The 14,149-nt window shown below is 33.2% G+C and overlaps 2 protein-coding genes across 4 annotated transcripts in view; one reads left to right on the forward strand and one right to left on the reverse strand.

Moving 5' to 3' along the window:
- The window catches only part of LOC100373519 (meckelin), a 27,875-nt gene extending 16,385 nt beyond the window's left edge, over positions 1-11,490 (reverse strand). The window contains exons 1-10 of one of the 2 annotated variants that reach the window (XM_085500324.1): positions 11,294-11,490; positions 9,660-9,851; positions 8,483-8,570; positions 8,079-8,151; positions 7,041-7,115; positions 6,832-6,906; positions 6,025-6,176; positions 3,216-3,315; positions 1,130-1,159; positions 52-138 (exon numbers count right to left, since the gene is read on the reverse strand). In XM_085500324.1, the coding sequence (XP_085356450.1) occupies positions 52-138; positions 1,130-1,159; positions 3,216-3,315; positions 6,025-6,176; positions 6,832-6,906; positions 7,041-7,115; positions 8,079-8,151; positions 8,483-8,570; positions 9,660-9,851; positions 11,294-11,474 (1,053 nt within the window). In that variant the 5' untranslated portion in view covers positions 11,475-11,490. The remainder of the gene's footprint in view (positions 1-51; positions 139-1,129; positions 1,160-3,215; positions 3,316-6,024; positions 6,177-6,831; positions 6,907-7,040; positions 7,116-8,078; positions 8,152-8,482; positions 8,571-9,659; positions 9,852-11,293) is intronic. The other variant, XM_006818210.3, reaches the window with a different exon arrangement.
- A 99-nt stretch (positions 11,491-11,589) lies between these two features.
- The window catches only part of LOC100373669 (RNA-binding protein 12-like), a 28,069-nt gene continuing 25,509 nt past the window's right edge, over positions 11,590-14,149 (forward strand). For both annotated transcript variants that reach the window (XM_078010474.2, XM_078010475.2), the window contains exon 1: positions 11,590-11,633. The gene's annotated coding sequence lies outside the window, so the exon portion shown is untranslated. The remainder of the gene's footprint in view (positions 11,634-14,149) is intronic.

The following is a 14,149-nucleotide window of genomic DNA, read 5'->3' on the forward strand; positions in this document are numbered from 1 at the left end:
ATAGTAAATGGTAACTTTCATAATCACACAAACATAAAAGAAAAACAATACCTGAAGAGTGCTACCAGTGATATCTTCATAACCAACAAAATCACCATTGATAGTGTATTTACCAACTACAAATTTAAGATAGGTATTCTGTAAAGAAAACAAATAAATGTACCACAGGAAATAACATCAATGTTGCAAAATATAATTATAGGGTACATTTATTTTATCCTAATGTGATACCAGCTGAAAGAAATCAAATCAAATCAAATCTATTCCATCATATCAGACACCTATATACTGTGTTATCAGAGAGCCAAATTCACATTGAATGGTTTAGAAATCATTCCTGGTTATAGCACTTACAATAAGTTAAAATGTCAACTCAAAAGTTTGAGTCAAAACTTGTAAAACAAAGTAGATTATATATGCTCCTTGGTTTGAGAACTAATAAATTTTAACTAAAAGTTTATATACATTAGAACACACAAGAAATTGTCAACTTGTCATCTCACAAACATAGTGGACTATCAAACCATTCATGCACTCAGAGAGTCATACTGTACATCAAGACATTTGTTCTACCAGACTAGGTAAGTGCATACATTCAGTCAGAGATTTCTAGTGTACATTGAGACACATGTACTACAAGGCTAGGTAAGTGCATACATTCAGTCAGAGATTCCTAGTGTACATTGAGACACATGTACTACCAGGCTAGGTAAGTGCATACATTCAGACAGAGATTCCTAGTGTACATTGAGACACATGTACTACCAGGCTAGGTAAGTGTATACATTCAGTCAGGGATTCCTAGTGTACATAGAGACACATGTACTACCAGGCCAGGTAAGTGCATACATTCAGTCAGGGAGTTCTAGTGTACATTGAGACACATGTACTACCAGGCTAGGTAAGTGTATACATTCAGTCAGAGATTCCTAGTGTACATAGATACACATGTACTACCAGGCTAGGTAAGTGTATACATTCAGTCAGAGATTCCTAGTGTACATAGATACACATGTACTACCAGGCCAAGTAAGTGCATACATTCAGTCAGGGAGTTCTAGTGTAAATTGAGACACATGTACTACCAGGCTAGGTAAGTGTACACACATACTCATTACACACATATTACCTCAGATGCGTTGCCTGGTGGTTTGTTCATCTTTTGGTAAAGCACATCGTACAAAATAGGTTAGAGCATGTTCCATCATTTTTAGAGTATTCATTCACTATGGTCATGCTCTGTTTACTTATTATGTCAATTTTATTTTATCATTTCTCTGGCAATAAGACACCCCTACTACTAACAACTACTACGGCACTACAAATGACATCTCCTATGTTGCAAGTGAGAGTTGCTCCCTTCTGAGGCTCTATCAATGCAAACATTGATACTTAATTTTACTCAGTCCCAGCAAGAAATGCAACACATTCCCAGTAAGCTGTGAGTGAGTTGTTAACAGTAGATGAATTAATGTTAGGTAGCAACTGGGGTAACAGTAAAAAATTGATCTGTGATTTAGATATTCACCAAAACTTACGAAACATGGTACTATAACAACCTATACATCGTCAGAAAGATTTAAATATAAGCGAATATGATAGTGCATAGGCTATACCAATTTTGCTATTGTTCTTTTTGGACTGTTCCATTGAAAACAAAATTATTTTTTTAACACTTCCAGTTAGACGAATGACATTTTTAACACTGTTGGCTGTACGATCATGTCTTGTTTTTTTATCTGCTTTAGTTTTCCAGCTACGACCAATTAACTACACATGCTACCTTTAATCAATTGTTGGAATCATGTCTAGTTGTTGTCACTGAAAATGACACAGATTCCATTGATCTTCATTGTCAACTAACATTAATCTAACAACATGTAGATTTTGTATTAGTTACAAGTAATTATAGTCCCACCTTTAAATATAAACCATACATTTTTTAGTCTAAAATGGCTATCAATTAGTCAAATTTTATTGAATCATAAAATAACACGACAGGCATACACAATGTATGTATACCACATGACATAATTTTTTGAACAAAATCTATCAAAGCATATCTTAACATAACATAAATTGACATGCTTACATGTATATGCCAACTTTGAATAAAATCTATTTAAATTCTTTCCAGAATACGCACAAACATGGAATCCAAATTACAAGTTCTTGTTTTAGACTACCGTCCGAAAGAGACAATATCATGTCGCCTACAGCATTACAAACATCCTGTGCAACTTAAAGTGTTAAACAATAGTTGGAATAGTCAAAAATGATCACAGATCAAATCTTAACATGTTTTACCCCTATTGCTACCTTAATGTTAGGGAAGCCTTAATAAATTGTGCATTTTTCAATAATAAAATCAAACATAAAGTTTATTTATTTGTTTATTGAAATTGTGAATACAATATTTAAAATGCGCATACATACAGAAATACAGGATGATTCATTACCAAATTAAATATTTTCAATCTATGTATGCCATGGCAGCTGTGACTCATAATTTAGTATCAATGCACTCACAGATGGCTTATTAATTAGACACAAATGTATACAGTATGGAATATACATGTATACAAATTTTCAATCCTGATATTAACAGGTTTTCAATGTTTCAATCATCAGCATGCAGTTAACAATTTAAATTTATAGCATATACTACTCCGACAACCAATGCTTTATAATTAGACACTGCAGAAGACAATCATAACTACATCTATGTTCCCTTGATATTAATCACACAACATAGCATTTAACACCACCACCCGACTGATTCTATTCTTTTCATACACAAAACGTAATTCTGCTTTTAAAGAGTATGGGATCACGTGCAAATTTTAATTGTATCTATTTTTCCATTACAATATTATGGCTGAGTATAATACATTAGTTTTGTATTTGCATCCTTCAAAACAAAAATCAAGAATAAATACTGTATTTGCTCTATTAGAAGTACATCTTCAATGGACGCGCATATAACCCCAAAATAGCATTGGCTGTGTACTAATTAACATAAATGCATGCATTATTAATAGAGCAAATACAGTACAAAACATTCGATATATAGATAGAAAACAAATATATGGAATATTGTTCCTTGAAACAATTCATTTTGTATGCAACTAACAAAAAACTTATGTAATATGCATTAAATATTTATGTAAAGCCACCAGTATATTTAAGGCCTAACCAAACAATGTCTTGCATACCTCGTTATCAGGACTCAGAGTAAAAACTGTGGAAATCCTTGTATCTTCTAAAACCTCATCTGCTGATTCTGAATAGTACAACCATGGCATAGATTCTGGCCTACAATCATTAAGAACAGCATTATCAGCAATAAGTATATTAAAGCCATTGTCTAACATGGTGCCTGTCTGTCTATGTTAAGGATGTAGTAGACTTTCATTGGGCAAAACAGAAAAAGCTTGATAAAAATAATAATAATGATTAATGACTAAAAATGTTTACATGTTATTGTAGCCCTTGCAACACTATCAAAAAATTATGATAACACTAATGTCAACATTAAGTGCGTCACGTGACTGCTAAATAAACAAAATCGATTGTTCTGCTATTTTTACTGCTACTAGAAAACTAAAACAGTTAGCCAACACATTTTTATGAGAAAAGGAAGACTACAATGTTCTTAACAATAATGTAAAAGAGATAGTTTCTGAATTGTTTGGTTCTTTTACAAAGTGGTGGAGAAAAATTCTGTAGTAAATTAGAGTGCTCTCTTTTCACAGGTCAATTAGTAATGAAATATTACTGATACTTGAAAAATATTTTACATTTTGTTGTCAATTGATCTTGAGTTCAATCTCTGAAAAAAATCAATGAAATCGGACAAGAACTGATCGCGTAATCGTGATTTTTGTGGTTTTAGACACATTACGTTTCAAATGGCTGAAAAGACTCAAAAACCAAAAGTAGCACAGTCGAGATGATATTCAGTTATTTTTTGATGTTTAAGATAGTTATTGTGTTGGTTTTATAAAAATCAAAACAACCCGTTTGGTACATGGCGATAAAGTTATGAAAAAATCGATAATTTGAAAAAAGCAATGTGAAAACGAAGTATGGCCGCCCTTGAATAAACAGTGTAATCCCGTTATCAATTTAAGTTTATTTGCTTGACAAGCTTAGTTTCGAGTGTTATCCCATATCACAACAAACTTGGCAATTGTTTATGTACAAAACGTGATATGTGACCGTTGAACACTGTCGTGTCTAATGCTCCTTTTCTCGCAACTTTCTCGTAAGCCATGGCACCTGAACCAAGCGAAAATGTCATCAGACCAGAACTACATAATGAGATGCGAGTACTCGGTAAAGCTACGCTTTTTATTTTTACTAAATATCGGCGATGACACTTTTGTTGTTGAATATCGATTAAAAATCGTAATTGAAGTAAAAAAAAAAAGGCCTACTATTTGCTGACTGAATCCGCTTGGAAGCAAGTCAGTCAAGCTTGCCGACAGTACTACCGTGAATTACAGGTCGTCGTTTTTGCTCTATAACTCGTTACAATCGGAGTTTCGTTTAGTTCAGTTTTGCCGACTTGCAGTACGATTGTTATAAAATTATTACCAGCACAAAACAGTTTTCATTTCCAAGAGCTAAGAATGTATGTGTAACTGCTTTGTCTATGAACCACCGATGCGTCACTGAAATTTGAAAGTCAGTCTGCCGTCCCACATGACACAATGGACCTGATTAGTCTATTTTTGACTACCTCGTATTCTTAGCCAATCAGCGTACATGTGCTATGTTCGAAAGGCCGCATGTGCACCGGAAACTAAAGTGAGATTCCCAGCCATAACGAGATTCTTCATCAATATTTATTTTTCCCTTTTTACACCGAGAACATTTCAATATATCCAGGTCGACGAGCCTCGTGTTATTCGCTTCACCGCAAGCGTTACCAGATACTGCAGACTTCGCTGGCGATATTTTTCGTTTCGACATCATGCTCATCCTGTATGTTGATGTTGTGTTGTCCGCCTCCAGTGACAGTATTATGAGTATAATAGTGTCCTCACCGTCAGCATTCGAGGTAGTTACGGTGCTGTCTTCAGTCTCCAGTGCAGTGGAGCAGATGTCACTTGGGTTTTCACTCGACTTGTCTGTTGTCGACTCGTCCGACTTTGTTTCGTAGAGGGACTGTGTTTCGTAGTAAAAAATACGGTTTCTGCTATTAAGAAACTTGCAGGTTTTGCCTGTCATTAGGACACTCTTTTTCCAATTTTTTCCCTGTGCCATTTTTCAAAATAAACTTGGTCAAAACAAAATAATATATAGTAGAGAAAAGCGATGCGATGAACTATCAGCAACGAGTGAGTGTATCCGGTCATTTGACCGGACGCGTACACGCGATGTTTATTTGCGGGATTAAGCTAATTACAAATGTTATTATTTAGGCTCAGAGGGGCTTAGCCGAAATGCACATTCCCGGTGTTTCCGTTAATTGTAAATTATTTTTTAATTTTTTAAAAAGCTGTTTTTTTTTTGAAATAAAAACGTGATTTAATAAAAAAAGCAAGGTCGTATGGCTGCCTATAGGTATAAGTCACCATTTAATAAAAGAAAAAAAAATGAAGAAAAAAATCACCACAAAATCTACTACATCCTTAAATCATCATCTAGGCGCTAACCTTCAAACAGTAAACATCACCCATCACTTTTGGAAGTGTTTATTATTGAGTAACAGCCTTATTAGGAGTGAAACCGCAAAATTTATAGTATATGAAATGGTACATTATTTGAAACTTTTTTAAGAATGATTTTCGAAGTGGCCATTATTTTCAACTAATTGCGCATAGAAAAATTTCAGAATTTTATTGAAAATATACTTGTGTTTTCTTGATGGTAGAATGGTGGTTTTGTAAAGAATGTTCACATATGGTGTATACTATGTTGTTTATACTCTACTAGAGTAAGCTGACATGGTTAACACCAAACATTTGCAGTTATATAATTATATTGATATGATTGACAGTTTTCAGTAAGACTTACCACCCATCGATTCCATGTGCAAATCCATCAGTTTGAGCAGCAATGCTTTGATATGAATAGCAAGCATCTTCATACAGTCTGTTGTTCTGATTGTAATCTAAAAACACGCATAAATTACCCAACAGCTGACAGGATGTTAGATTCAGGTAGGACTGAAATATAAAAGGAAAATATGGAGATATAAGTTTACATTAGACAACATCAGTGCAGTTATGCAAAACAAAAAGCAGTAAATCGACCGGAAAAAGATTTTCACAAATAAATATAATCCCCTATTTAAATTAAAAAAAGATTAAAATCACCAATTGTGTTATTCACATTGTCAATTAAAGATTAACGAATAATAGAAGAACCAATTGATGTCAGCAGATTTTAAAATTTAATAAAACTGGAGATGCAATAATTATTCACTAGGTTTTAATTAATTTCGCTGATAATTAAAATTCGCTAAATTAAATGTACGTGAACATGTAAAATAACAATAAAACTCATTGTTTCTTTGACAAATTCGTGAAATTATAACACAGTGAAAAGCTCAAAACACTAAAATACGTGAACATGTAAAATAACAATAAAACTCATTGTTTCCTTGACAAATTCATGAAATTATAACACAGTGAATATGCTCAAAACACTTAAATCCGTGAAATTAAATGGTTTTACAGTAACATGAATACCTACTGGGCATAGAACCACTCAATTTGATAAGTTCTATACACATTGAATCAACAGGTCTTAAACATTGGTACATGTAGTACAAAAAATGTGCTTTACATCTCTGGCAATGCTACTGTAATAATTACTTACATTGCAGACTGACTCTGCAGCCAAATAATTTTCTTCAAAGTACCATGATGTCAACCCATTACCGTCATTATAGCTCTGAACGAGGAGAACACAAATATTAATTTGTTGTGTGGCAGCCACATTTACACACATAATAATGCTTCATTTAGCAACTTAAAATACATTATTTTAGATATCAACCCAAATAAGCATTTTAACTGCAAACCTACCTCATATGGAATGTCATACATTCCGTCTCTATATTCTAAGAGATCATCAGAACTTTCAAAACAAAGACCACCAGCCTATTAAAAACAAATTTAAGTTACTGTCAAAATAACAGGGACATGTCTCCTTGGTAAAAAGGCATTTAGTGTAGTTTGGAAGATAACCATGCAAGTGTCACTAACAGTGATTACAAAACACTACATGTACATGATAGGAGAGTATGTGCAAACATTTCTATTTTATTCACACAATATGTGACATGTGCGAAGTGAATATAATAATATACAAATTAGGAATAGGGAAAGCACACATAATTTGAATGGAAAATAATCACCAAGTATTTACTATTGTATAATGTACTGAGTCTGTATAAAAATGATGTAAACATGAATGTTTTTGTGAGATACTATGACTATACATGCCATTGCTGCAAGTATGCTGCAATGTGTTTCCCATGGCATAATGTCAACTAAAAAATTTTCAATTCATTCATTTGACAAATGTTGTAAACCAATATTAAAGGGGAGTCAGCTGGACATTTTCTCCATTTTGTCAATTCAAGATAAGGGCATTTGTGAGGACCACAGTGAGCCCTGCCAAAACAGGGCTAGTAAAATGTTCACAACCACAATTGTTGCTACCGATTAATCACGAAAAGGTGAAAATACATCTCTTGTGAAATCGAGGCAGTTTACAGTGTTTAAGAGAATAAATTATCTTACTATTCCCTTTACTGCATATTATTTACCTTTTGCACACCCTGTTCAAAGCACCAACAATAAAAGAAAGCAAAGATAAGTCAGGCAGAGTTTGATGAAGAAAGGCGACTAAGTCATGGCAACTAATGGATGTTGTGTCAGATGAAACAATTAATTTTATACAATGTGGACAACTAAAATGTAAGTTTTTGATGTATATGTATAAGGTAACTCTGTCAGAGACAGATATTGATGATAGAATAAAGATAAAATGATAAAGGTGACATTAAATAGTAGTAAAGAAATAAACACAGGATAGAAGATGCATATCAAGGTACTTACTTCTTGTTCTTCAGGACAATCACAGCTATCATCGTCTGTTACAGCAATCACACTCTGATGACATCTTTCACATCTGTAGGACATGTATATAATATAAAATATCAATACAAGGTTCATACATTCATTGAATCTAGTAAATTTAATATTAATTCATAAATGTTTCAGAACTTTGGTTATTCTTTTCTGTTCCACAGGGCCCGATTGACACTGACATTGTGTATTGAATAGTCTACATGTACCACTAAAAAGATAGAAACTTAGTTATACATCATTGTTTTGAAAACATGCAATGTACATGTACCTGTACTAACAAGTTTCTATCATTTTTATGCTTCTGTCAAATCATCCTACAGGTAAGTATTTTGGTATTAGGAGGTGAAGTAAGTGTTCACTGATATACTCACGTATCACATACTTCATCTGGCTGTGTATCATCTTGGCATGATGTACATGAATATTCACTCTGTAAAACACCATCCAGGGAATATTCAACTGAAAAAATAAAGATACTAGTACATGTCTTGTACCGGAATATCCAAAGAATTGAAACTCAAATGGTGTACTTAAAATGCGTGCCAGATCTGATCCAGAAATTTGTCATATTATTAAATCATGTTAAGGTAATGACAAATTAATATCCTTGTGTTAATATCTAGTGTCAGTACCAATTCAAGTTTATATCCCAATGGTGATCTGTCACACCTAATTGACAATGATATAGTCCCTGTTTGTATTTAGCTGAATTAACATTTAACCTTTTCACCACAGTGAATTCCTCTTTTCATCACAAATGCACAAAATAGTCCTGTTCAGGGACACAAATAAAGGATAAACAGTTTACAACATGTTTAAACGTTGTTGATTTTTCTACCAAAAAGGGAAAAGAATTTTAACGAAAATCCATGCATGATGTATCACTTGGAACTCAGCAGAAAAAACTTCAAACATGATGATCATGTACAGTATGTGCTGGATCAATATTATAGTAATTGAGATATACTGTCTCTGTGGAACATTTGATGTTGGCAAAGAAATGTACAGTGAATTTCATGCAGGCATGAATATTTTTATATTAAGTATAAATAAATTTTTAATCAATTTAAAATGACAGTTGAAAACGCTTAACCAATCACAAGATATTAACAGATGCATGGCAATGATTAAAGGAAACGTACAAAGACAGTGGTAATGGGCATTACCAAATGGCTTCTATATTCAAGAAATACTGTAAAGGGGTTAATTATTCACTGGGTTTTAATTTTACTAATTTTGCTGACTGGAAAATGCGCTAAATTAAAGAAAAGTGAATATGTAACATTTAGCATAGAACACATTATCTAAATGATAAAACCGTGAATTTAAAACCCACTGAATTTAAAAATTCAAACCCAGTGAAAATTAGTCATTTTACAGTATTCAAGTGTATATTCGGATTTGAATGTACTGCAAGGGACTTTCCAGGGTAAATGTGTTAAATTTACATAAAAAAACATTCATGCCTACATTGAATTCATTTAACAATTATTATAATATTGGAGAAGAAACAAAATTGGCTATATTGTCATGTGGTCTGAGACTTACCAGGAATATCTCCGGCAGCACAATCAGCACATTTACCATTTGGTTGTAAAGGGTAAGCAACAGGACATGTTATACAGTTCCATCCATCCGACGTTACCATTGATTCATCAGGACATGCTTGGCATGTTTTCTCACTGGGGGCACCTGTATCACTCACTAGTTTGTATCCTGCCACACAATCACAGTCTAAACCTACAATGAACATAGCATAACTGCTACAATCTTGTTCTTGTTGATGAACACTTTGCCCAGAAGATACTACCTCGTAAGCATAGGGGGGGGGGGGGCAAATTGCAAAGAACAAAATGCAACAAATTATTCACACTCAATGAACCTGAGAGAAATCATTCATTAAAAGTTTGTATAATGATTATCTTCAGTCCAGCGCTCATTTATGGAGGTCTTTATACCAAATATGTAAACATTAGACCTTATAATTTATTAACTATTATTCAAGTAATAATAATCTTTATTGAACTTTTATCCCCATTGGAATTTTGATTGCATGAAAATAAAAAAAAAAGAAAGAAAAGAAAAATCACAACAGAACAAAAAAACCTATATTGAATGATAGCTTATGATTTTTTATGAGGCAACTGGTTGTTTGAATTTTATATTACTTCTGCCTTTTGTTTGAAGCAGTTACCAATGAAATTACAGATTTCTCTGACTCGCCTAGATTATTTTGGTTTCTTAGTAAGGTAACTCTAGCAAGGTTTATTATGGTCTGATCACTTCCATACTTAGCTTATTAAATAAATCCTGCCTTTCATTTTGCTTGCATGTGATTAAAATGCTCCTCATCTTCTAATTCACTTACATTACATATAGAACATACTGTGGAATACTTTATTTTCGCTGGAATTAATTTTCGCTGAAAAGGCTTTTTGGGCGTTTTGTATGGAATTTATTTTCACTGTTTTTTGATGAGTTTAATGTGAAATATAGGAAAAAAAGTATATTCGCTGGATTTTATTTTCACGGAATCATCCCTTCAGCGAAAATAGCAAAAATAAATTCCAAGCAAAAATAAAGTATTCTACAGTATTCTATTCTTAATGTCAATGTTTCAGTGTCTCTATACTTCTATCTGGAGTACATGCACACTTATCCTCAGTTTTTTATTTTTTTTATTTTTAGATACAGCTGTTCTATTATTCAAGTAGTACCCAGTATATTTAAAGCTCAGAATCAAAATACAGTTTAGTGAGTCAGATATTTCAATTTATTAATTTCAATTGGGTGTCTTCAAAGTATCAAAGTTCAAGGCCTGACATGAAATAAGTAAATTGTATATAAAAGTACAGTAAAATGAGACAAAATAATATTATCCCACAAATTATTTAATTGCCAGATCCCAAATGAGTGTGTACCCTAGTTTCAGCTAGCATGGCTGTGGTTTTTACTGCTCCAGGGTCCTGGGTTGTTGCAGTAATCCTTTAATGAGTAGTGACGTGCATTTCATTACTGCGACATGGTGGCATAAATTGAACAAATAGACGGGAAGATAGTACTTCATCACTTTCGTTTCTTAACTGTCAAGAATAGTTTAGAAATACAAATATTTAATAACACGGTGAGTAAGTTACGTTACCCAGTATAACATTGGGTTACCACCCTAGTGACAGACCTACCATCTTCGCTCGTCTCAAGAAATAGGCCACACGACTTGCACTGTAGTTCAGCTAAATCAAAATATTCTGTATCTTCGCAGGACGTCGTATACACTAAGGAATAGTCTTCAGCAGACACCAATGGTAAAATTAAGAATATTAGGACGATACATAAATGTATCTGTTGAAGTAGAAGCGCCATTTTTGTTTTTGTAGCTCAGAAATATGTTTCATTTGTTTGTGCGAAAGATAGCATCTCTCCTCCAATGGATAAGTAGCGTCAGAGGAAAGAAACAACAAACTGGTTTATTTTTCCATTGGCGCCATCTTGTTATTTTGTGGTTGGTAGGTACTATTACAGGTGAGAACAAATTAAAAAATAACTGATATTTTACCTACATCTGGTTAAATCCATTCGATAGATCGAATCAGCAGTTCAATGGGATTTGTTTGGAGCATTTTCATCTGATGAGAAATACGCTTTGAGGTGGAATATTTGCTATTTCTCTCACTCGAGTGAATCGTCGGCGGCCTAGAAGAAATTGGGTCAACGAACGCTGCAGGTTTATGCAAAAGTTAGCCGAATACGAGAAATATATGGTATTCTATCAAATCCAAGAAGAGATACAGGAGAAATATAATCGTGAGTTTACGCTGGCTTCGACTTAAGGGTAGCATCTGGGGGTATGGCACGTATTGGACTTATTTTCGTTTTTCATTTGTGGCGTGGTTTTACAGTATGGCAGATACAAATCTCATTAATCTTCGATGACGGCTGCGTACGTGCGCCATCAACGTTCACTAATTTGGGAGTTATTTTTTTCCTATAGTCGTCCAGAATACAATATCGTATTTATTATTATTTGTTTATTTTGCTGGTTCTGATTTATATTAATTTTTCCCAGGAAATAAAACATTTTTTGGGAGCATTCAAATTTCAAATAATTTGGGTATTAAAACATCAACAAAATGCATGGGAATACCAGCAAAATGTGTTGAACTGTATTATTTTTGGATAGTACTGGTCATATACAGATATGGCTTAGGCCAAATAGAACAAATTTAGTGTTTCCAGTTTACTGGCTAAAAATACTGGGACAGTAGCAGGTTTTTTCAATCGTATTTTTCCCCAGTGAGCTGTACTCGTCCTTGCTTGAACATGACACGGAGGTAATTTTTAACTACAGATGATGTGTTTCCTTTATACAACAAAGTGTAGGTATATGTATATGAAATAAAAAAATACAACTTTAGTGGAATGACCTTAGTATTTTGCTTAGAAATGAATAATTTCTAGCTTGTTTGCATAATTCTTATTAATTTGTCCAAAAATACTGGTAGGTAGGGTCACTGGAAACACAGGATTTATCATATTTGGCCTTATTTAATCATAATACAATTGAACACTTTTTGCTTTTAATTAACATTTATATTTTTTTCAAATCAAAAGATGCAATATCAGATATATAGTTGATATAGACTATTTTTCGGCTGAATATCAGCTAATATTTGGAAACTTGCATTTCGTTAACTATGTAAATGGCATACTGATGCTTTTCATCACTTTGGCATTCAAATGTGTTAAAGCTACTTTCTTGAATTTTTGTGTGACAACGGTAAACCTGAATGGCATCTGTCACAAAAAAAATGTGCATTTGTGGGACATCAGCACTGAAAGAGTACATTACTGTTACATTGTTCGAAATACATAAACAAATACGAATAATAGATAGTATTGGTAATGAATTGGTGCATTAGAATTTTCATATACGTTATCTATAACTACATTGAATCATTGCGTGCATCATAAAATTGCTGCACATAAAAATGTATGATTTGGTGAAATAGTCTCATGTTGACAGTGTGTTACGAGTCACATGCAGAGTGTTTTGTCTGCCATAATGGCAGTCAATTCAAAATCATTATACATCTAACATGGTAATATCACGCCGTGCAGCCAACCATTAATCAGTACAGCTATAATCCTGTATCCTGCAATAAAATTTTTTTTATGTATATAAGCTGCAAACCAGTAATATATCAATGTAAAGCTAATTTGAATCTACTAGGTGTAAAATATCAAGGGTTTCAACTTATGGCTGAAGTATTGTTTAACCCTTTGCATTCAAAGCCTTCCCAAACTTAATACCTTAAACTGTATTGTTATCTAATTATGTATGCGATAACTACTGGAAGTAGTTGCCTGTTGCATCCAGTCCTCGTATTATTCGTAACAGTGCAGTCTCATCACAATTTAGTCGATCCATGCAAAGGATAAATAATTAAATGGTGTTATAATGTTGATCTTCAAACTCTCGTCGCAATTACAAAACCTGAAAAGGAAGGCAAGCAGTACATCTTGGGTCATTGTAAAGTTAAAAATTAGCTTGGTTAATTGGTTATAAGCTTATCAAACAATGCATATAAATATCAACAGGGATAACTCCACATTATTTTCTGCTTAAACAAGAACCCTGTTTCCATAGTATGGAAGTTTGTCACAACAAAGTTCATGAAATATCTACATGTAGTATTGTACTATTTGTGTAAATATAGATGTACAGGAGTTTTAGTTTTGGATGGTGTAAAAATAAACGCACACATGCTCCTCGGACACTGTAATATCCGTATTTGCTCTCAGAAATGCATTTCCAATAACAATGCAAATTATGTAAGTCAAATAGTATACTTGTTTATTAAAATAGAACTGTTTTGACCATAGATGCACGCATTTACAAAAGTGTATGCGCTTCTATAGAGAAAATGTAGTTGCTGTTATTTAGTGTCTTTAAGATATCGTGTAGAGTTTTTTTTTTCATTACCAAGTCCGGTAACTAAAACTAAATCGTAAATCATCGCAATATTGCAGTTGTTGTA

Source organism: Saccoglossus kowalevskii, chromosome 6 (assembly GCF_978046115.1).
Source record: "Saccoglossus kowalevskii chromosome 6, keSacKowa6.1, whole genome shotgun sequence".
NCBI classification, from domain to species: Eukaryota; Metazoa; Hemichordata; class Enteropneusta; family Harrimaniidae; genus Saccoglossus; species Saccoglossus kowalevskii.